Below are 25,840 nucleotides of genomic sequence, written 5' to 3' on the forward strand. Positions count from 1 at the left end.
TGCATTCGCCACAGGCTAATCTGGGAGAAAACTTTTAGCCTCAACTGGATTTTTGTTTAAAAGAGACTCTTACTAGAAAAATACCTTACAAGCAGATAGTTGTCCCTGATTTAACTATGACTGCCTTCAAATGACAAACAGTGAGTATAAAACCTTTTCATTGCACTCTGTATTTACTTGTATTTAGTACTTATATTTTAATGAATATATTAATAAATTCAAAGGGGTTAACATTCAAATCAAATTGATACCTTCATTTTTTTTAATCTTAGTCTTTTAATTTATAATGTATATAGCCTTTGCGGACTGCACAGGCTAGTCTCGGATGACATTTTACACAAATGCATTAAGCCCAGTTTTCACAGAATAAGGCTCGAATACTGGTATGGGCACGTATTTTTTATGTTCCCAACTCCAAAGCTTGCGTTCATCTCTTTGATATTCAGACTATTAAGAGACTGGAGTCCCCTTAGTAAAAAATATATACAAGGGACAAAATTGTCACAAAACCAGGTTTTCATTGTGAAAAAAAAATCTGATAAAGGGAGAAAACTCAAACTGAACTTTTGAAATGACCAAAAAAAATTAACCCCCTTTGTAAGTTTTTTTTTTTTTTTAAATCTATTTTTAGTCGTGGCGACCTTGACATTGGAGATATTGACGTGATTCTTTCGTGGGACACACCGTCCCATGATGGTGAACAAATCTGCCAAATGATTTTAAAATCTCACAATGAATGACATAGTTATGGCCAGGACAAGCTCATTTATGGCCATTTTTGACCTTTGAACTCAAAGTGTGACCTTGACCTTGGAGATATCGACGTAATTATTTCGCGCGACACACCGTCCAATGATGGTGAACAAATGTGCCAAATGATTTTAAAATCTGACGATGAACGACATAGTTATGGCTCGGACAAGCTCATTTATGGCCATTTTTGACCTTTGAACTCAAAGTGTGACCTTGACCTTGGAGATATCGACGTAATTATTTCGCGCGACACACCGTCCAATGATGGTAAACAAATGTGCCAAATGATTTTAAAATCTGACAATGAACGACATAGTTATGGCCCGGACAAGCTTATTCCGCCAGCCCGCCAGCCAGCCAGCCCGCCAGCCAGCCAGCCAGCCCGCCCGCATTCGCCAATCTAATAACCAGTTTTTTCCTTCGGAAAACCTGGTTAAAAATACAGAATACAAAGCGGGCTCGGTCAGGGCTTGGAATAACCATGATCGCGCACTCCACTGTGAGTCCCCAGGGTGGATGCGACAAGTAGGATAATAAAGTTTACCAAGCGATCAAGATGGCATCAAAGGGACCAATCATACACACGTGAAACGTAAGAACACTCCTTGCATGCGGATAAATCCACATATTGAAGCATGAGCTGAAACACTACCGCTTGGAAATGTTATTACTAGCCGAGGCCAGGTGGCAAGGCTTCGGAAAATCATCAACGGACGAATGACACAAGTTACGGATCATCGGAGAGAATGCCAAACATCGGGTTGCTTACATCGTTAGGAAGGAGGTAGCCAACAGCATCATCAGTTGCATCCCATTCACAAGGAGACTAATTTCCATTTGTATCTCAGCTAGACCTCACAACATTAACATCATCAAGGTCTACGCACCGACATCAAACTACGACGACGAGGACAATACATATACTATCTGCATAGATGTTGCACACTTAACTTAACCCTAGCATTTGACCAACGCCTGCAAACCAGTAAACAGTACAGATTAAAAGCATTAACAATATGTCCATCTAAAATTGCCGGAAAAAAGTCATTTATCGTAAACAAACCCCTCTAGTGTTATACTGCGGACTATATACAAAAATATACAATGTTGCGTCTTAAAAATTACATAAAAAACCAAAGCTCCTACGGCAAGGTTTCATTTAGTAATATGTAATAGTTATATGTAAACATTTCCTATAACTCATATATTACTTATCATTTTAAATCAATTGATACATAATATGCAAACTTAAAATGGTTATTATTCTAACTAATTGCAGGACATAGTTATGTGCCTTTTAAGTGACCTAGTATTAGACATATTTTAAGTTCAAAGAGAATTAAATACATACACACTTTTTACAGACAAAACACCAAAACCAGATCATAACGCTGACGAACAAATAATTGTGTAACTAAACACGTCTTTTTATGCAAGAAATATATGGAGTTTTTGCCAAATTTAAATCCTAATTGGGTTCACTTTGTTTTTGAAATGATAATTAGTAAATGGATTACTTATATTGAGACGAACTGGTGTGCAAAACAAAACCTGTTTACAAACCTGCTTCGTCTCGCTCGTCTGCTTGTGCAGTTTTGTTTGCTGCCTGTTGCATGCGCTCAATGCCATGCTGTACACTGATTTCGATGCGTTGTGTTCCATCATGTACCTTGCTATCAATACATTGATCGGCATCGTTTGTCTTTTCTTCGATGCGTTGTTCCCCATACTGAGTCCTGCTTTCAATTCTCTGTGCCCCAAATTGTGTCTTTCTTTCAAGGCGATGTTCCCCAACTTTCGTCTTGCTATGAAGGCGTTGTTCCCCAACTGTTGTCTTCTTTTTAAGGCGTTTCAGCCCCACAATTCTCTGTGCCCCAAATTGTGTCTTTCTTTCAAGGCGATGTTCCCCAACTTTCGTCTTGCTATGAAGGCGTTGTTCCCCAACTGTTGTCTTCTTTTTAAGGCGTTTCAGCCCCAACTGATTAGTGGCATCCAATTTCTGCAGATGTTTTGACAAGGTATTTTCCGCCATCTCAGAAAAACGTTTGCCGGTCTTTTTTGCTTCTTCGAGCGTTTGATTGACCTCTTTCAACAGCTTGCCCAGTTCTTCAAAGGACATACGATCATTCTGCAACTGCATGCAAATCCAAACAAATATTGTGTTGTTTTTCCCAAAACAAATATTAAATATGTCAATCATGTTGAAAATAATACGGTTTGATTGATATGTGTTTATGTCCTTGATAGATCGTAGTATCATTTCATGAATGTTAACATTTATTTTTCACGAGTTGCAGAGCCATTGGTGAAGTCATATCTTTAATATAACTTATACTTTTATAAAACAAAATCTTATATTGAAACATATTGAAACATACCATTATTTTAACTTAATATAACTGTTTAGTCCATGCCAATACGTTTCGTGAACTGTGACCTTATAAATGCGAATAAGTATGACTTTATAGAAATGACGTTTAGTGATGAAACTGTACAATTGTGCTTCAATTTCTTCATCCTCGTCAATTGTCCCTCAATTTCTACATACTTGTCAATTTATTACATTATTTTTTGTCAACTTTATTTTACGTTTTCTATTTTACATGTTTATATCAATTATACGATTTACAATTAATATTAATACATTCATACCTGAATAATGATCATGTTAGTTGGCTCTTCGACTCATTTTCTTTACCACAAAACTAATACACCATTGTTTAACCATCATTTCGTTTTTGAAACTATGCGCGTGTGCATTATCCAAACATTTATATATTGTACAAGATAAGTATTGATGCAAAGCATCAAAGGGCGTCGGGAATTTCAGTGTAAAGGCACTCTATGTAGTTACATGGAACGATTTTTTTCTACTGTAAATATTAATATATTGGCCGATTATTTTAAACAAAATAGAAAAAGATACTGGTATAACCATGATTTTGTGTTATAACCCAAAATAACCATTATCTATGATGTTGTGTTATAAACCCCAAATAACCATTATCTATGATTGTGTGTTGTAACCCCCAAATATTTCATAGTTCATTTTATTTACATTGGTTTCCTTTTTTTACTGGCATCCGAGTGCAGTTTTCATTAATGTAACAGAACTGTGTAGGTTTAAAAAAAATCTGCTTCTTCTTGTAGGCGTTATTTATAAATTTCATATTTTTCTCAACTTCAAGGGCAGATGATTCTGAACTTATTCTTACGTTGCTCATTTACGATAGGGGTTGAGTACTCATTGATATGAAAACATTGTAGAAGTTTTAATGTGTTTACGACCCCCCACCCTCTCACACATATATTTCATGAGCATAATAAAAACAAACAAAAGATGTGTTTGTCAGAAACACAATGCCCCCTAATGCGCCGCTTTTTTATTATTTTTTACCTTTGACCTCGAAGGATGACCTTGGCCTTGACATTTCACCAATCAAAATGTGCAGCTCCATGAGATACACATGCATGCCAAATATCAAGCTGCTATCTTCAATATTTCATAAGTTATTGCAAAACTTGAATGTAAGGTTATTATTTTTTACCTTTGACCTTCAAGGATGACCTTGACCTTTTACCACTCAAAATGTGCAGCTCTATGAGATTCACATGCATACAAAATATCAAGTTGCTTTCTTCAATATTTCAAAAGTTATTGCACAATTTTCATGTAAGGTTAATGTTTTAGTTTTTTTACCTTTGACCTTGAAGGATGATCTTGACCTTGACCTTTCACCACTTAAAATGTGCAGTTTCAGGAGATACACATGCATGCCAAATATCAAGTTGCTATGTTCAATATTTAAAAAGCTATTGCAAAACTTTAATGTTAGGTTTAAGTTTTGATGACAGAATGACATAATGACGGACAGACAGGCAAAAAAACAATATATCCCCGATCTTTCGACCCGGGGGCATAACAATAGTTACAATAAAACAGCATATTTATTTTAAAATTTAATGTCTACATCAAAACAAAAAGTTAACATAGAACGTAAATAAACTAATTTGATTCTACTGGGGCTCGAACCTTGGGCCTCTCACATGTGAAGCGAGCGTGTAACCACTACACTACGGAACCGCTTGAAAAATCACATTCTTACTAAGATATTAATAAGTGACTGTAGTGTAACGGTTATCAATAAAGCAATACACCGTGTAATCGCTGTCGTCTTGTAAAATTGAAGAAAATACGCGTTAACCAAAACTCGAACAGCAAAAGTCTGCGCTATTGTTACAAAAAACACAAGATAAAAATATTTTGATTATCTTTTGTTTTTATACAAAACCAGAAAGTTTCACCGGTTCGAGTATTTGCCCAGTCCCTGTGATCTTTTATTATTGCCCAGTCCCTGTGATCAGTTATTAATTTAAAAAATTAGCTTTGCGTTATTTGCAATAATTGTTGTAGTAAATGTAATAGGCATAAATGCAGTACTTATTTACACTAATTTACACAAAAAAAACACCACTGTGCAAGATATTCTGATAACAAAAATATATACATTGATCCGTAAAATAACTTCTCCTCCCATAAGCGTAAAAAAAACGTATTACATACGAGTCGCCGCACTTCAGTGCGACGCCAATCATAATTATAAAATGTGCAGCGGATACATATAGGATCTGGCACGAGTTGTTATATCATACCATATTTTATTAAACGAGTTCAGGAATTTTGTTAGTAAGCGAGCCTTTGGCGATCTTACTTACGAATTTCCTAGACGAGTTTAATAAAATATGGTATGATATGACAACGAGTGTCAGATCTTTTTTATCACATGCTTTAAAGTGAGCAAATTAAATAAATATTTACGCAAATGATAAATCCCGAATGATGTTTACATTTCTTGTCGTCATTTGACGTTGCAACGTCATTTCAGCAAAATAACAAAATGCGATTTGTCAATAAATGAAAACTAAGCCAATGAAAACGCTTAAAAAGTATTTTACACATGTGTAAGATAAAATTATATGTAATGGTTATATTACATGGGAAACAGGGTAGGGAATGTGATAAAATTCCATCCTTTATGATCAAACACCAATTAAGATGATTGAGCTGTGAAAGTTTGAGCGAAATCGGCCAAGAAGTTAAAGACAATCAGAGTAGACACATTTTAGGCATATGTAATATATAATTATAAATAGTGGAAACCAAGAAAAACCACAATAATTCTCCAAACTAATGTGGCAGCCAAATTGTGTACGATTATCTCCACATTGAGGAAATTCAGATGTGAATATTATGCGAAATCAATTCAAGAGAAGGAGCTTTGGGGCGGTCTCACGTATGTAGGTACGGACGAAAAAGTGCAATACTTATTGCCTACCCATTTCTTGGAAAACAACGATATGTTATAAAACATTTATTTTGCCTTATGTGTCGTTGTTAATTGTATTATAGTTTTATAATTTGCACTATTCTTTGCTGTTTGAAAGACGTTACAAACCATTCTAAATTTATAAATATATAAACTGGTCCCTTTAACTTACATCACTAAGTCTTGTACATGCTATGATGGCTGAAGGATCATGTTGTAAGTATTGTGGGTCAGCCAGGAGCGTGGACAGTGTCTTGAAATAGTCCTGCAAGTCAGCATCTGTAACCTTGCAGTCGGATGTTTGTCGCACATCTCGGCCAATCTGACGAACCTAAGAAAAAACAAATCATGATAAATAAACAAGTATTATATTCGAATTTTAAAGCGAGTATGTAGAATGTTAATGTCGACATTTCTCTCTCACAATCTTATTAGCTTATCAATATGATTTATGCATGTTAATAAAGTTTATGAAAAATAAAGGACCAGCAATGAAAGAAAGTATACTGCAGTATTCTGTATACAGCAAAATTAACGTCGATACCGACACGTTTATTATTACAAACCAAAGCGCGTCTACGTTTCGTCTGAACAAAGATGCGTCAGCTTATGGGCATTTCCAAATAGAGAACAATTCTTGTGCACATGAAGGAGTTTTGTTACGTAAACAATTGTTGCAATTTAATTAAACTTAATTTATTTAATGGTACTACTTTTTCTGAATTGTTGTGTTTGTGTTTGATGTTTTATAAGTTTTGAAAACAAGTATAAAGATCGTAAATACTCGCTTTGATGTACACATACTTGAAATGACAAGTGTGCGTTAATGCAGTATTAAGAAAGTCATACAATAGAAGTTAATGAAATATGCAACAGCTTTTATGAAATACACTTTAATGTTCGCAAACTCATTCATATATGAGTAAAACAAATAGACACACTACTGTTTAAACACTTAACTCGTGCTTTGTATTACCTTTTCTAGTGGACATTGCTTATCAGGCGGTGGAGGTGATAAACATAAGGGGGAGAGACATGTCTGGAAATGTAGGCAATTCAACATGATGCTAATCACACCATTAAAGTCCGATTCCTGGACCGAGGAAATGCTGCTATATCCGTCCGGAGGGAGGTAGCATTTGCCTATTTCCCAATAATTTAGTGCCCACTTTTCCGCACGAGTGTTCCTCCAGGAAGGTTCACCATATCTGTGGTGTAATATGATATTATGTTTTACATTATCACATATATTACATGGCTGCGGTTTCTGTGATTTGTGAAAAGGACAATAATTCCGTTTCCTCTTGTTACAATATGGGTATGTCGGACATTGTATGAGGTTTTCAATTGGGCAGTTTCCACAACTTATACCAAAAACGGTGTGTACTTTCTGTAATTCTGTGCAAAGAAAGTTAGTGAGTCCTTCCTTCGTAACATTGAGTCCTATGCACGCTTTGAACCAATTATTGGTCTCCTTGTCGCCGATCAGGTGTGTGTTAGCGGCCATACTGCACCACTAGCATGTACTGGTGACTTTTTTAATGGACAAGCATACACACAACATACATTCCTTGCTATGTTACATTCCTCTTGTCAACATATACTCCAGTATATATGGCCTTTTGAGTGGAATTCATCATCTACAATAAAAAACGTCCATGAACTAAACTCATAAATTTGACTTAGATTATAACTGTTTAACATACATTGTTTATATACATGCTATTGGTGCTTAAGCATAAAGTTTATCTTTTCACTCAGTTATACTGGCTGACTGTATACATATGAGCTCTGCTTCATTAAATCCTGTCATGACAGTACGATGAGATTAGTCGAGATTGGCATTTTTGACGCCACATATAATATTGCCTCTGCATTTGAGACGCTCATACGACAAAGCTGTTTTGAATCAAGACGATTTATAAGAAAGCCTTTGTGTTGCTATTTGAAACCAAGAAAAGTACAAGCTTATCTAAAGGACGTATATTTCGGATTTCGCGGAATTTTCCCGGCAGACTTTGTGTTTGAACGATGATTTAAACTAAGTCAGTTATCAGTCGCTTGTTGCAAGTATCATAGTCTCGAGGTAGATTTGGTTAAATTTCAAAAAAAAGTATTGGTTTAGTAGAAAATCGGTAAATGTGAACGTTCTTTTCCGCAAAAAACATGTCTAAATTTTTTGTGAGTACAAGTATTTGTTTAATTGTAAACCAAGTTTTAATGCTAGTCTGTAATAATCAGTACTGGCATGTTTTTCAAATGTTGGAAAAGTTAAACTATATTTGCTTTAAAAAAAGTTGAAATGTGGGATTTCAACATGATTAATAACAAGAGCAACGTATTACGGGTGCCACGCTCGGCTGCGAAAGCTTGTTAGAATTTTTTAAAATTTTTAAGAGGTTACAGTCACCTTGACCTAGTGACCCAACAAGAGATGAGTTTTTCAGAAACACAATGCCCCCTAATGCGCCGCATTAAAATAAAATTTATTTTTATCATTCGGCAGGTGTAGAAGTCATCTCCCTTTAAAGTTTATTACTTCCCTTTAATTTTGTCCAATCCAACCGGGGGGGGGGGGAAGAGTCTCACAGTCAATTATGACCATGTCAGACATCACTGACAACCAAGGTCTGTGGTTTAAAAGAGATCATAGCCAGAGTTGATCATTGTAATGAGCAGCAAAGAAATTATAATTATATCATTTAAAAACACCTTTGACAAATCAATCATGTGGGTTAAACATAATCTTAATAATAAATCTGTACAGTAACTCTGAAAAGAACTTCAATTCTTGGTAAGGAAAAATATAATATGAGATTTATAGTTATATAAATTACTTTCCTTTAAAATAATTGTAACAAATCTCTTTTTCTAGTAGCAAAAAATTAAAAGCCACTACCGTGACTGTAGATTCACCACTCAAAATGTGCAGCTCCATGAGGTACACATGCATGCCAAATATATATAGTGGCTATGTTCAATATTGAATAATTATCTCCCTTTAAAGCTTATCTCTTCCCTTAAATTTGTATTTTTTACCGTAGACCGTAAAGGATGACCTTGACCTTTTACCACAATGTGTTTGTCAGAAACACATTGCCGCCTACTGCGCGGCTTTGATTTATTTAACAAAAATATATACCTGGGCAGGTCAGATAACTATGTCCATTTAAAGCTTATTACTTCGCTTGACTATGCTTTTTCGAACCTAGACCTTGAAAGATGATGTTCACCTTTTAATTGTACCACTTAAAATGTGCAGCTCCATGAGATACACATGCATGCCAAATATTAAGTTGCTATCTTCAATATTAAAAATGTTATGGCCAATTTTAAGGTTTTAGCACGACGCCTGCGGCGGACGGCGGACGACGAGCTGGCTATGACAATTGCTCGTATTTTCTCCGAAAACAGCCTCGCTAAAAATTAGTTCGGCCCAGTTTGGGAATAAGCAAGAGGCCTGGAAATAAAATTAGTTAGGACACGGTTATTTGGAAAACAGACGACAAAATACTTAAAACCTTTATTCTTAACTTCGATATGAATTTGAACCTGGAATCCAAATGTTATTCAAAATTATATAATAAAGCAAACTACAGCCCACTTAAATATCGTTCAGTGTTTATGTTCACAAACCGTCATTTGGTGGCATTAGTAACATTTCTTATATTCTTAACCTTGCTTAGACAGGTTTAAACTTAATGTATCAAGTTTTAACGATTTAATCCCGATTGTTCGATGCTAATTTTACATAAATTGATACCACCTATCATTATATTTCACAAAATAAGAAATTGTGTTCAAAACAATAATAATGTGAAGAAGCATATCAATAATTTTTTGAAAGACAGCAAGAAAATTACATGTATTAATGTGAATGTGCTTGTGGCATTCAAAAATAATTTGCAATTGGTTAAAGATTCATTTACATAATTACAACTGTACACAAATGCTAATTGCAGATGTGCATGTTGATACAAATAAGCTGTCGAAATGTTCATTAGATGGGACACTGTTGTAAGCCCGTTTAATATACCTGTGTTGTAATTTAAGATACTTAACATATCCACATTGTGCAATTGTTTACAAATAAGGTAATAACGTTCGTTCCGAGGAATATTGTTTAGGGATGTTTTCTCAAAGGATGGACAGAAGTTCTTAATTTGTATAATGTAAATATGGAAGCTAGTAATTGGCTAAGTAGTCCAATTGAAGAGTTAAACAATCTTATTTATGTATATCAGCGCCATCACACAACTTTGGGGGAAGGGGTCCGCAACCCTTAGGAGGGAGAATTTTCGCGGCGTATCCCTTTTTGGGGGATTTTTTTTACTTACTCTTTCATTATTACATTTGTACATGTTTGCACTAAATTCATTGCATTTTTCATAATTTAGTATGTTTGAAAAGATTAAATTGAAATAGAATTGAGATATAATAATCATGAGATGAGACACATCTTTCTATTAAAAAAAATATAAAAAAATGTTGTTGTTTTTTTAAAGGGAATTTCCCCCCCCCCCAAAAGGGGAAAAAAGTTTACTTTTCATGTGGGGGATTGCCGCCGAAATTCGGCGGCAGATTTGATAGATTGAATTTATAGAAAAAAACTCGTATTCCATTGCCCATATCTCATTTTATGTATAACTTTCAACTTCAGCGAACTATTAAGTCCACTTCTTGTACTAAGTTAGGCCCATAAACATACTTAGTTTAAAGCATTTTAAGCTACCTGCATTGAAGGAATACAAAAGGTGTGTATTGCGCTATTATAAATCGATTACAGTCGATTGGTGTTTAACGGATAGCTAAGGACTTCGAGTCTCATTTCAACGTAAACACCATGCATTCAGTAATTAAACCATTAAACCTAGATAGACACATGTCTTTCCTATTGAAACATGCCAGCGGTTTTAAATTTCCAAAAAGGATTATTTGTTTACAGCGCGAATTTCATGGTACACTGATTCAGCCATTATCGGATCGCTTAGGTCTTTATTGGATTACATGTGTATCGTGTTATTTCTTGAACTTTGACACAGCATTTGTACAAAAAAAATTGCAATATATATACATTTCCAGAAAGGAAATTCATTTCTGCGTTTAATAAGACTAAGTTCATGGAAAACGCTGCACAATTAATGAAGTAATGGCTGTTCAAAGCGATGCACCCTATATTCGGGTCATTTTGAGTTGAATCTATATATAGATTTGATAGTGGAAAATATGTTTTCAGAGAAATCGATTTTTCGTTATAATTTGATTATTTTTCATTAAAAATGATGTTTTCACTTATTAATATCATAGCCACATGCTAACCACATGTGTATTGGACAACTTCAATTGAGTTTATATTTATTTTGAGACAATCACCACATTCCTGAATATGGGTCACCACATGTCCGTTATTCACTAAATCCCGAGTTGCAGCTTTCATGCTTATTTTATATGGTACGCATCAATCTGGTTTCTGAGCATTCTTACTTTTGTAAAGGACACATAATACTAAAATATTACATCAATGAACATTATGTTTACCAAACAAAATCTGCAAAATTCAAGAAACCATTCGTCTGCACTGTTCCTGTCGTCACAAAAACGGTGCGTACATAACGTGACCTTTTTTTGGCTTTCGAAAAAAAAAACAGTTGTAAACATTGACACACATCAACAAAAACATGAATCGACTTAACAATGAGAGGTTTTTTGTATTCAATTCATAGAAAACTATAAATCTTAACATAAATAAAAGTATTTTGCAAAAAACGTGTAAGCTATCCGTTACTCACTATAATCCGCTATACACCAATCGACTGTAGGCCTAAGCTACTTTACATGTGATCGTGCTGCATACCTGTTTACCTGCTCCGCGGGTAATCCCAGCATGTTACTATATTAAGAGTGCGATTGTTATAAAAATACTTCGCGGGAAAACACTAAAGGTTTCCCGCTGAATGCTTTTTATAGCAATTACGCTATTTCCTCTTATGACCAAACCATATAATGCATAAATTCACACCAATTAGTTCTGCATTCGTCCGTATATATTCGTTTCGTTTCGCCATTATAATACCATTATTATATAAATGAAATGCAATTTACTGCAGTACAGACAGTTTTCAGAAACTACTTAGAAAAACGTCTTCATTTGTAATCTAGCACGACTACATGATTTAAATTCGTATAACTGATACTATTGTTGCTGAATTGTTAACATGTACATTACACAAGTAGTAAAACCTGCCCTCGGACGTCTTATCCGGCATCTCATAACGCGTTCCTGTCTGTTGAATTTATTTATGAGCGACTTTAAAGTATTTTATCAATAAACGTACCGTGTTCTTGTTCAAGAGTTGTTCCAAATAAGTGCAGCGCATAAACTGATTACGTAGGCACTAGTGAGCTGTGTGATTGTCGACCATTGATTCAAATTACATTAGGAATACAGTAGAGTCACGATATTTGTTATAGTAATATAAGTCATATTCCGAATGAATTCAATAAGCATCTTTATAACTCTGACACAGAAACAACTAAAAACAGATAGTTCATGATTAAAATTTAATCGATGTAGGCTTCGGATTAAGCTCAATTTAATACACAACAACGGGTGAACGAATGAACAATACAAAAGCTCATATATTATTCCTTTCATATTCTGTAAGTTTACTATTCAATAACATCAAATTCAATCGGTTCCCGTTACAAAACGATACAATTTCAAAGCATTATTGATACCATTCATTTATTTCAGACACTGAAAACCTGGTATTGATTGCCAGATAAAAATTGTGCCCTTCCAAAAAATAAAGTTTAGCAAGTATATAACATCCATGTTATAAGGCGTATATTCACGGCCGTAAATCACAAGCGGCACCTCTTTTTCGCCATGCATTGATAAATTAAATGAACCAATTCTACTTCCGAGGTAGCACTAAGGACCGTATGTTATGAAATGTCACGGATAGTTATACATAGTGCGATAGTTTTATACATGTATGTGTGTGTGTTTTTTTTCAACATATTTCGCATTATTTTGACAATTGGGCAATGTGGTGTGATTAAGCGACGATTTATTCATCCACAAATGTATGGAAACATACAATAACAACCCATTTGGAAACGTGATGACCTTTACAAGTTATGGCGTCGTACACATTTTAACAGAACACCGCTGTGTTTTGCCTGGGTAACGAGGAAATTTTCTATTAATGTAATCGCTAACAGCGTCAAAGGATTGCTTTTGACATGTTTAAGTTGTTTCATGGACAACAAAATTGGCTTCTTCTCGATCTAATAGATAATTCGGTGATTTTCCAAAAGAGCTGGAGCCAATACCAATGAGGTGGTGCTAATGACAGAAGGTGGCGCCAAAGCACATTTTCAGCTATTTTAATTTTTGGTGCCTACTATATACTGTTTGTGTCGCATTCTAGATTGAGTGTTCGATTTTTTTTCTTACTTCGATCATTCCGAAATATAATCGAATGAATAAATTGCAGTTTCAATATAGTATAGAGTCATGATATTTGTTATAGTAATATAAGTAGATGAAACTACATTTTGAATTAACACAATTAGCATATGTATAATTTGACACAGAAACAACTGAATAAAGATATTTCATGATTAAAACTGAAATCACTGTATGTATTGCATTAAGCTAAATTAAATAGACAACAACGGGTGAACGGATGATCAATAAAAAAGTAAAATATGTTATTGCTTTCATCTTGAGTTAGGTTATCATTAAACTAAATCAAATTCAATTTGTTCCCCTAACAAACGATACAATTTAAAAGCATTCTTAATGTCATTAATTTATTTCAGACACTGAAAACCTGGTATCGATTGCCAGAAAAAAAATTGTGCCCTTCCAAAAAATAAAAATTTAGCAAATATAGTACGTCCATTTCATAAGGCGTATATTCACGGCCGTAAATCACGGGCGGCACCTCTTTTTCGCTATGCATTGATAATTAAATGAACCAATTCTACTTCCGAGGTAGCACTAAGGACCGTATGTTATGAAATGTCACAGATAATTTTACATATTGACTCAGTTGTATATGTGTGTATTGTTCAACGTATTCAGCATTATTTTGACAATCGGGCAATGTGGTGAGATTTAGCGAAGATTTATTTATCCACAAATGTACAGAAACATAAAATAACAACCAATTTGGAAACGTGATGACCACGTTATGGCGTGGTACACATTTTAACAGAACACCGAAGTGTTTTGCCTGATTGACGAAGAAATTTTATCCCAATGAAATCGCTAACAACGTCAAAAGATTGCTTTTGACATGTTTAAGTTGTTTCATGGACAACACAATTGACTTCTTGTCGATCTTATAGATAATTCGGTGGGTTTTTTTCAAAACAGATGGAGCCAATGCCTATGAGGTGGCGCTAATGACAGAAGGTGGCGCCAAAGCACATTTTAAGCTTTTTTAATTGTTGTTGCCGACCATACACGTTTTGTGTCGCATTCCAGATTGAGTGTTCGATCTTTTTCTATCTCTGATTATTATGATACTGATTTCAAAATAAATGGAGATCCCTATATCCATTTACTGTCGGATTTCCATTTTCTAAAAATAGTTAATTTTTTCACCCGTTTATGACAATTAATTTGTAACAGGAACATGCTTATATATATATATATATATATATATATATATATATATATATATATATATATATATATATATATATATATATATATGAACACTAAGCATAATAAGGAACTAAAATTTATTTTATAGCATCTTTGAATATCAATATGTCTAAACAAAGCCATTTTAATAATTTTTTTTTTGCTATTTTAAACGATTATTGACTGCTAGATAACCATAAAAGTATACTTAAGATAAAATAATTACCGTTTTAATTTCCTCTTAAATTATCAAGTTAGTTCGCTTATTTCGAAATGATATACATTCAACATGTTGATGTGTTAAGTACGGAATCCGGACAGTACAAATATCTTTCGTCGCCGCGACTGTCGCGAAAATAGCGTGTATCGCTTCGTGCGTCTAGTGTCGCCCTTTGAACGCGAGACACGACACACGAAGCGATACACGATATTTTTCGCTGCAGTCGCGGCGACGCACGATATTTTTCGCGACAGTCGCGGCAACGCACGATTTTTGCGCGATAGTCGCGGCGACGCACGATAGTTTGCGCGACAGTCGCAGCGACGCACGATATATTTTACACGATATATCGCGTTTTGGGCTACCTACACAAGGGTGATATATCATGTTAAATATATCGTGCGTCGCCGCGACTGTAGCGCAAAAAATCGTGAGTCGCCGCGACTGTCGCGAAAAATATCGTGCGTCCTCGCGACATTCGCGAAAAATATCTTGTATCGCTTCGTGTGTCTAGTGTCGCCCTTGATAAAAGAATGGCGAGATTATAGATGGCACTATCCGGATTCCGAAGTTAAGTAACAGCATCAGATTAAACTGTTAACTATAAAAGCATTGAGGTCATTATATACTTAATAGTTTTCCTATATAATTCAATGTAAAAGCGACCTATGTAATCGAAAATAAATGCAACATTTTGCTCATAACCATACCTTTTCTTAAAAGCCATTTTAAGCGGAATCGAGTGAGGAAATACAAAAATGTCATGTTCAAACCAAGAAAGGACGTGACAAAAATCAAAATCGACTGTTTTTGCAACTTTTTTTCCGGTCGTTTTCTAGTGGAATGTAACCTTTTTCAGTGCAATGTTTTACTATAGTCTCTAGGTTTATAATATTTCAGGGATTAAGTATTGAACAACTATTTATGCCCTACCACTATCTTCAGAAAATAAAAACAGAACAATAGTTTATAGTGTCAAACATGCTTGCGAGTCAACTCTGATATTTTTAAGAGTGTAGAGCTCTGCATGAAACTAGTATTTAGTATACTGTAACCTGGGACGACAAATCTGCGTGGAGATTGGTAAAGGTCACAATATACTAAAAGTTTTCCTTCACACATTAAATGTAAAAGCAATAATTTTAACAAAACATAAAGTTAAACTTGTGCGCATAGAGACCCTCATAACCATACCTTTTCTCGAACTGCATTCCAAGCCGAAGTGATTTAAAAAATAAAAAATATAGGTCACGCGATATGTAAGAAAGAACTCGACGTGAATCAAATGCCACTGTTGTACGGCCATCTATTCACCGGGCTCTCTCCAGTAGATGAGGGTTTCCCGCCATCTCTCAAAGCCTTATGTATTCCCCAAACTTCAAGCACAAGAGTTAATTTCTGGTAAACAACAATGTTTCCATGCCACTTGCAGACAAAAATATTCTCAAATAAATTGATTGTAAGTGACCCTACAGAAAATCGTGTCTTCAAATAAAGTTCAGGTTTTTAGAGGGTATAGCATTGCACACCAAAAGTATATTCTGTAACATATAAGATACATTTTATTCTGATAAAATTGTGTTTTTCTTGCATAGTATTATCTTTCTATGCATATTGAACCAACATATTAAGTTTGGCTGGTTTATCTTTCGATGGGGTCATGCTGTTTCACATTTCAAACGCAAGTGATTTAGGGACAAATAAGGCGATTTTGAACCTCTTAAAGCTTGAATGTCACTTTACGATTTAAAGCTGGTGCGTTGAATATTTTCAACAAAATACCAAAACAAACCAAATAAATATGCTTGTGGTGTTTATATCGCGTGGGGAAAGAATGACTTTGTTAGATATTTTCACTCTTAGCAATTGTGATAATGTATTTTTGCATATTTTTTAAATCCTTCCAGAAATGTCAAGTTCATATTTAACAAAAAGCCCATTTGTTCCAAGACATTAAACCAATTGGTCAAAATGAGAGATCAAATATAATTTGAAGTGTAGAAATCAATCAGCTTCCAATTAACTGATTGTTTCACACCAATAACGTGTAGAATCTTTAAAGCACATTGTCATTCGGAGCCCTTTTAATTAACAGCTGCCAAAAGTATATGGAGCAGTCCAGATGGGACCGATATGGAGCCCGGTCGCACTACCCATCTGGGTCCCATGTTGGCAGCCCACATGGGGCCCATATAGGTGCCCACATGGGACCCATATAGGTCCAAAATGGGCAGCCGTTTTACTCAATATGGGCTACATACAGGCAGCCCTTTTACTCAATATGGGCTACATACGGACAAGCCCTTTTACTCGATATGGGCTACATACGGGCAGCATTGTACTAAATATGGGCTACAAACTGGTAGCATTGTATTCAATATGGGTATACAGAGCCTGTAAAATTGTGGACAACGCATTAATGGAAATTCAGGTTATGTTAGAAATAATATGTAGGCTGCATACATGAAATACTGTGTGTTCAAATTGAACATCAGACAAAAGATTCTTGTAAATTTACTTCCATTTTCTTTTTTTTTAATGTTTTATCTATTTCTTCTTGCTGGAACATAGTGATTTCAAAGGATTTAAGAGCTAAATAGCATTATCCTGCAAAAAGAAAGGTTTTTGTTAAAAGACTTAAACATTTATTAAAGTACTCTCAATTTTTATGCACATATAGTATTACACACATATACGTGGATACATACATACCTAGCAGGAGGACCCCACGTTAACTATTCTGCCAGAAAATTCTAAAATAATTGGTGATTCCTAACTTTTTGAATGTAACATCAGCAAAAATATTTAAATTAACGAAAACATGTTTCTATCTAATGTTCTATCCGCATGGAGTAATGTTACACATAATCTATAAACCCAAACCAACAGTAACTCTATTTTATGGAACAATAAAGACATAACTTCAAACAATAAGACGTTTTTCTATAACATTATATATGTCGGCCAGTTCTACGACTATAGAATTAAGGATTTCTATTATTTTGATATTAAATATATGTTACATATACTTAATACCTTCAAGTATTTTCCTGATGTACTACACATTACTCAAAAGCATACCCATGAATATTAAATCTTTAACCAATACAAAAAACACACCATGTACTCAAAGAACATTCGTAGAAAAGATACTTGCAAGAATAAACAAAACAAACAAAATATTTTATAACTACAAATAAAAAACCCTGAAGAAAAATCCAAAACTCAAATAAATGGCAAACCTTTTTTCGAGAACAAGTCCATATCATTATCTTTGATATCTTCATACATGTATATTCTAGTTGTTTTCGTAATTGCACGTGATATATATATATATATATATATATATATATATATATATATATATATATATATGCGATTATTATTGAGAGATCGTTGTAAATGTATCGATGCACACTTGTTCATTAATTGCACAGCCTTAATATTGTAGTGGGATATACTGAATCGGTGGAGCCCGAATTGAGAAAGGGCATTCTATATGATCTTGGTTTTAATACTTCAGCCTTAGTTTAGATTAAACCTATTTATTTTAGCTCGATTGCATCAAAAGCCTAAGGCTTGTTGAAATGCTATCGAGTCCGTTTCCTGAGACTATAACCAGTACTGTGTGTATTTGAGGGAGATCTAAATAAAGCTCCACCGGTCGGAATCGAACCTGTGACCTCCCGGTCACTTCGCATACACAATATACATTACTTCAATCTTAAGTATTGGTTCGGATGTTAAGGCTTCAGAACATTGACTTTGTGAAACAATTTACAAAGCTCGACTGGGATGCCATCTTATGATCCACTAGTTTCCGGTCTGACTTGCCATTTTTGTAAAAATAAATGTGTACGTAAAATATTTCCCTACCGACAGTTCCTTTTTTCACAATTCGCCTGTTCAGCGCAAAACTGTTGTAATTCTTTTTATGTCCCCCACCACTATACTGGGGGACATATTGTTTTTGCCGTGTCTGTTGGTTGGTTGGTTGGTTTGTTTGCTCCAACTTAAACATTTTGCCATACATTTTGCAATATTTAATATAGCAACTTCATATTTCGCATGCATATGTATCTCATGGAGCTGCACATTTTGAGTGGTAAAAGGTCAAGATAAAGGTCAATCTTCATTGTCAAAGGCAAAAAAAACAAATCCAAGGGAAGTAATAAGCTTTAAAGGGAGATAATAATCTGAACCTGCCAAATGATAAAACAAAATCAAAGCGGCGCAGTAGTGGACATAGTGTTTCTGACAAACACATATCTTTTCTTGTTTTCATTACATTTTATTATTTTTGTAACTGGATTGAATAGATACACAGTATACGAAATTAATATCAAGAAATAAATTATAATTGGGGCCAAAAAAAAGCCAGTTGGCAATTTGCTCTAACTCACTAGAGCTGTTATGATAAGAAATTTCTACACATTAGCCAAAATCTATATATCACTATTTATTACCTGATGTCTTATATAAATTATAATTAATTATTGTTTGCTATTTCCTCGTCGAAAACGAAATGTTGCAATGTTTTAAACTGTTACCGGTGAATATTTCGAACTGATGACTGGTCAATTATTAGTTTGAACTGTTGCCCGCTGGAATAATGACGTCCTTTTGTTAAACAGTGAAAATTATCAATATTATTGATTACTGTTGTGTTTAAATAAAAATCTAATTTGCTCTTTTTTCTATGATTGAACTTTGATCAGGTAATAAAACGCTTATTTCATGGATGCTTGGTGAACAGTCAAAACTGTTGTCCCTCGGTATCAGGGCTGACATCTGGAACTGTTGTCCTTGGTCTATAATCGGCCTCGGGCAACAGTTTCAAAGTCATCCTTAATACCTTGGGACAACAGTTTTGACTGTTCACCGCGCGTGCATGAAAAAACTGATGATGTTATTTTGCATAAGGAAAAACCCAGATCCTTATGAGCAGACTTTTGTTTTTCCCCTGATACTCTGACTCCTGAACGTTCAAGTGACATTTTGATTAATGATCCTGTGTTTTGATCAATATCAAATTAATAAAGCTGGTCCTGTGAGGGTCGCATAGGAGATTAAATTAATTTGAATAATGTGCAGAAGGTGCTAGTGTAAACTCACTCACTGACGCATGGAATTCTTGTTCCAATCAAGACGGTAGATAAGAATTTGCAGTATTTATAAGGCATTTCTGTTCTTAAAATTGAATGGTATTGACTTCTCAGATAAGTTTCATCAGCTTTTATTTTGGCTGCTGGCAGAAAATGGGAGTACATCAAGTCTGTTTGTGTTTTTGTCCCCTACCGGTAAAACCGGAGGGGACTTATGGTTTGTGCTCCGTCTGTCAGTCTGTCTGTCAGTCTGTTTGTCTGTTAGTCCGTCACACTTTTCTGGATCCTGCGATAACTTTAAAAGTTCTTCATATTTTTTCATGAAACTTGAAACATAAATAGATGTCAATATGGAACTTACTCGCTTTTATTGGGGACAATATTCCTGCATTTCCTGAATTTGAAGTTAGGTGAAAATGTATTTACTGATACAAAATGTATCAGACAATTATAAGTACTTTATAGCTATGGCTTACTAACTTAAATAGGAGACACTTCCTGCATTTCCTGAATTTGAAGTTCAATGAAAATGTATTTGAAAAATGCATTTACTGATAAAAAACATCTCATTAAATTATAAATACTTTATAGCTCTGGTTTACTAACTTATATAGGGGACACTTCCTTCATTGCCTGAATGCTAATCCACACTTAGTTAGTTTGCACATGATCATAACACTACATACTTGATTTTTTAACCCTTAACCACTTAGTTACGTATTTTGACGCATGTGTAGTCACTTAGAAAGTTACATTCAATAAAAGACTTTTCATACTTTATTCAAGTTTATAAGGCTTCATTTTGAACCCTCAGTTACTGATGAGCATCAAACAGCATTAAACCTGAACCTGCGAGTTACTCGCAGGCTGTACTGATTTATGCTGATTGCAAAAGCCATTTTCACTTCGCTTCGTATGGGGGAAAGTGTTAAACCAACCAGATTGAATATTAAATCAAAGCGCTAAAGGCACTGAATTTGTTCGCTGTTGAATAATCTGAGCCGCAACTCAGTTTTCAAAATTATGTTATAGCTTTTTATATCGGAAGTTTGAAATGACCACAATCCATTTAAATTTTAAAAGAGTGTATCTTAAAGCACAGGTCGAACTGTTTTTTTCAAATCATACATACAGCTAATGAGTGTGCATAGGCTAATCTTATTTGACATGAATTAAGCCCCGTCTTCCCTGAAAGCAGCCAATATGTACAGATTTCAATGATAAAAACTTAACTGGCCAACGTTGTCTTACAAGCTGTTAAATACTTTTGAATACATGCACAATAAGAAGTGTACCAGTGGGAACTAAAATCAGGCAGATGCGGTGGTTAGAGCAGACGCTACAAGTATTCTTCGTCTGCTTAATTTTACTGCAGTTATCTATAAGGGCAGCGGTTACAGTCCTTAGCGTACTTAACGCAGACTGACTTACACAAATGCCTCTGCATTGTTTGAAAGCTAACTTCTCAAATAATAACTAAACGCCTGAGCCGTATCTCTGTAAAGACAACCTGAATGCCTCTGCAGATAAATAAGTTTTTAGCTCACCTGATTGCTCAGGTGAGCTTTTGTGACCGGTCTTTGTCCGTCGTCCGTCCGTCTGTCCGTCTGTCGTCCGTCCGTCCACATTTGTTCGTAAACACTCTAGAGGCCACATTTATTTTCCGATCTTCATGAAACTTGGTCAGAAGATTTGTCCCAATGATATTGTGATCGAGTTCGAAACTGGGTCATGCTGGGTCAAAACCTAGATCAGTAGGTAAAAAACAAGAAAAGCCTTGTAAACACTGAAGAAGACACATTTCATGCCCAATATTCATGTAACTTTATCAAAATGTTTGCCTTAATGATATGTTGGTTGAATTCAAAAGTGGTTCCGGTCCGTTGAAAAACATCGCCGCCAGTGGGCGGGGCAGTTTTCCTTATTTGGCTATTGAGAAACCTTGTAAACACAATAGATATCACAATGTTTGCCCAATCATCATGAAAGTTCGTCAAAACATTGGTTTTATTGATATCTTAGACGAGTTTGAAAATGGTCCAGATCGGTGAAAAAACATGGCCGCCAGTGGGCGGGGCATTTTTCTCTATAAAGTGAAAATATGTCAACACTCTAGAAGTCACATTAATTTGTTGGCCCAATTTTCATGAAATTTGGTCAAATTATTTGCCTAAATGATATGTTGGTTGAGTTCAAAAGTGGTTCCGATCCATTGAAAAACATGGCCACCAGTGGGCGGGGCAGTTTTTCTTATTTGGCTAAAGAGAAACCTTGTAAACACTCTAGAAGTCACATTTTTGCCCAATCATAATGAAAGTTGGTCAAAACATTCGTTTTATTGATATCTCGGACGTGTTAAAAAATGGTCCAGATCGGTAAAAAACTTGGCCGCCAGTGGGCGGGGAATTTTTCTTTACATGTATATAGTGAAAATATGTGATCACTCAAGAAGTCACATTTTTGGCCCAATTTTCATGAAAGTTAGTCAAAACATTTGTTTCCTAGATACGAGAGTTGAGTTCGGTCAGTTGAATAACATGGCTGCCGGGGGGGGACAGTTTTCATATATTTACATAGTAAAAAAAGCTTGTGAACACTTTAAAAGTCACATTATTTGCCCAATCATTATGAAACTTGGTGAAAAGATTGGTTTTATATATATCTCAGAGGAGTTCGAAAATGGTCGCGATCGGTAAAAAAAACATGGCCGCCAGGATGGAGGGGCAGTTTTCCTTATTTGACTATATCTAGGTCAAGTTTGACATTTGGTAAATATTTAATGAACCAACTCCTCTCAGGTGAGCTAAGTAGGGCCATCTTGGCCCTCTGGTTTAAAAGTTACCCTAATGTTTAGATGCGTCATACCAGTATACGTTTTATCCGTGACAGAACGTAGATCTGTGGGTCATTATTGCCCTCTAGTTTCATATTTATATTCAACGAATATGTTCAAAAGCAAATTATGCTCTGTACTAATAAAACATTTTTAATAAACACATGTTTATTCACTTTGCTTGTTTATTGTTGTTTTTGTGTGTAAAAGAAGCAACGATACTGGCTAAAGGATTGTGGATTCAAACTTTTAGGACCATAAACTTCTTATTTGTTTGACCAGCGGTTTCTTCAGTCTTTTATGTAAACCAAAGTAATGAATCAAGTGGTGACATGGGGTTTATCATAGTGCCTGTACACTTTTTAGACATACATAAAAACTTGCGTTGTGATTATAGGACTGGTGAATCCTTGTTATCATGGGAGAGATTAGGATTTTTACTTTCTCATTTTTATTTCCGTTTGATTGCATCAGAATAAGCCAACTGTGAAAGTTATCTTATGTGAATCTGGTTTGAGTTAGATTGCATTCTTTTAGTTACTTTAAATTGGACACAAGTATTTAATCTTTGTTTATTTTGAAAGCATTCTTTGGTATTTGAACAAAAAATATATATTAATAAAAACAAGATTGAGGTCTAACAAGATTCTTTTACTTAAACTAAAAATCAAGATGGCAACCATTTCTGAGTCAACTGTTGGTAAAGATATATTTATAGACCTAGCATACTTATGTTATTGCTCGGACTCTCAAAAGCACAAAATTGACCAGCGGGCAGAGAGTTACTGCAAGAAATGTCCTAAATTTTATTGTGCAAAATGTGTTATCAAGCATGGTAAGAGGTTTGGAAAACATGACATGCGGAACAGAAGACAAACAAATGTGGCCATTCCTCGGGAAGGAATTGCATGATTTCCTTCAGAAACGTGGTCTTCATGTAGACACAAATCTGGAAACGTTGTGTAATGACAGGTAAGTTCGACATGTATTTGCTTTTAAATATGTATTTTTTTTAAATATACTATAAGCAATATTCAATTATTGACGAATTTATTATTTTTTTTAAAAGGAGCCCGCTTGATGAAAACTTGATATCGTAGTCACAAGTGTGTGTGCTTGAATGTGTGCATACATGCCAGTGAATTAGAGCGTCATATCTTGTCCAGACTGTTATTTTTTCATTCCTCTTGCTATTTTAAACTACACTCCCACAATTGTTGACCGTCATGAGGCTTGATGTAACCTAAAACAACTATCTCCTTGCCTAAAAGGTCATGGTCATCTGTAGAAATTTGGTCATAAGAAAGCTTGACTGAGCTGCAACTGTGTTATTGATCATGCAATTTTAAAATAATTTATTTTCAATGACTAACAAAAGAAGATTGTGTGTCGCATGTAATACCAGTCACCATACCTCTTTGGTAAAGGTCACACTTACGGTTTAAGATCCAATTAACTTGACCATTAATCAAACTTTTCTGTCCGTAACTTTGTCATCCATAATGTTATTTTAAAATAACTTAACACAAATGACCACCATCTGGAGTGACCAACTTGAGGAGTGTTTATAGTCACACGCCTCTTTACTTCAAAGTTCAAGGTCTCACTAAGAGATCAAAGATCAAGTTTGGCCATGAAGCAGCTAGAACTGGCTGTAATTTGTCTTTTACCAAACAATTTTAAAACAAATAAAAAGACAACCATATAAAAAGATGGGGTCTTGTGTCTTAGATTCTTCTCCTTATATCAAAGATCAAGGTCAAACTTTGAGGTTAAATTATTACATAAAAGGGCTTGTCTGACTGTAACTTCATTTTTTATCAAACAAATTATACATTATTTACCACAAATATTCCAAATATTGCGACTAAGTGTGTTTGTAATGAATTTCTCCCTTAATGGTTATGGTTTCACATTAAAGTCAAAGGTTAAAATTTTGCTATAATTTGTAAATAATGTAACAACAATCTTAACTTTGTGGCGAGGCTGTTTTACACCTTGGTTAAAGGTCAAAGTCGCACTAAAGGCTAACAGTAAAACATTTGCATGGTTCAGCTTGCTTAATTATTTCAAGCATAATCGACCATAGGCGGGCTTGATGCCAGCAGTAATCTAGGTAATGAATTTAAATTTCAAATGTAAATAAAAGTATTATTGAGACTTATATTTATTGTGTCTATTAAGAAAAGAAATTTATGTCCCTGCATAAAAATGAATACATCGAATTAACATTACTTGAAAAGCTCATTTCTTTACACAGAAGATACTTATCAAAGAATATAAAAAATATAAATTTGGAATAAAGGCCATTAAAACCGCTTACAGATATATACGTATTGTGTTCCTATCAGACAATGTGCTGAAGTATCAGGGCAAGATGACCCAGACCAGGTATTCAGTGTACAAGAAAAGTCAGAGTATGATGAGAGCCTACCAAGTGATTTAAAGTATAGCCTGGATATCCACGCCATTTGTGTTCTCTCTGATGATCAGATCCTTGTTGCAGATTATAATAATAAACAAGTTATGCTACTCAATCATAAATACCGGGTGGTGGGACACCATGATTTAAATATTGATCCATGGGACATGTGTAAAATCACACCAAGTGAAGTAGCTGTTACCTTGGATTAGAATGACACACATGAGGTCCAGTTAGTCTCTGTCTATGGTGGTCGGATGATAAAGCGAAGGAAGCTACAGTTTCATCATGTCTGTATTGGTATTGCTCATAATAAGCAAGACCTGTAAGTCATTTCTTTTATTGCACTTTACAAGTATTCAATGAGTGGAGACTTGTTGATTAAATTGTATGAAGATACATCAGGTTTGCTGACAGGTAATATTATTGCACATATCTGGGTATCATTTGAAATTATGATAAGGAGTATACATTACTGAGTATGCTTTATTCATATTTACACAATAGTCAATATTTTT

At 34.8% G+C, this 25,840-nt stretch overlaps 1 protein-coding gene across 8 annotated transcripts in view; it reads right to left on the reverse strand.

Moving 5' to 3' along the window:
- Positions 1-12,498, reverse strand: part of LOC127869057 (uncharacterized) — a 34,698-nt gene extending 22,200 nt beyond the window's left edge. Inside the window, exons 1-5 of one of the 8 annotated variants that reach the window (XM_052411332.1) lie at positions 12,321-12,478; positions 7,057-7,720; positions 6,253-6,411; positions 2,651-2,887; positions 2,317-2,533 (exon numbers count right to left, since the gene is read on the reverse strand). In XM_052411332.1, the coding sequence (XP_052267292.1) occupies positions 2,317-2,533; positions 2,651-2,887; positions 6,253-6,411; positions 7,057-7,587 (1,144 nt within the window). In that variant the 5' untranslated portion in view covers positions 7,588-7,720; positions 12,321-12,478. Of the gene's footprint in view, positions 1-2,316; positions 2,888-6,252; positions 6,412-7,056; positions 7,721-11,869; positions 12,272-12,306 lie in introns of those variants that run through there. The other 7 variants (XM_052411327.1, XM_052411331.1, XM_052411326.1 and 4 more) reach the window with 7 other exon arrangements.
- Positions 12,499-25,840: the final 13,342 nt, after the last annotated feature.

The sequence above is a fragment of the Dreissena polymorpha genome, chromosome 2 (assembly GCF_020536995.1).
Source record: "Dreissena polymorpha isolate Duluth1 chromosome 2, UMN_Dpol_1.0, whole genome shotgun sequence".
Lineage (NCBI taxonomy): Eukaryota > Metazoa > Mollusca > Bivalvia > Myida > Dreissenidae > Dreissena > Dreissena polymorpha.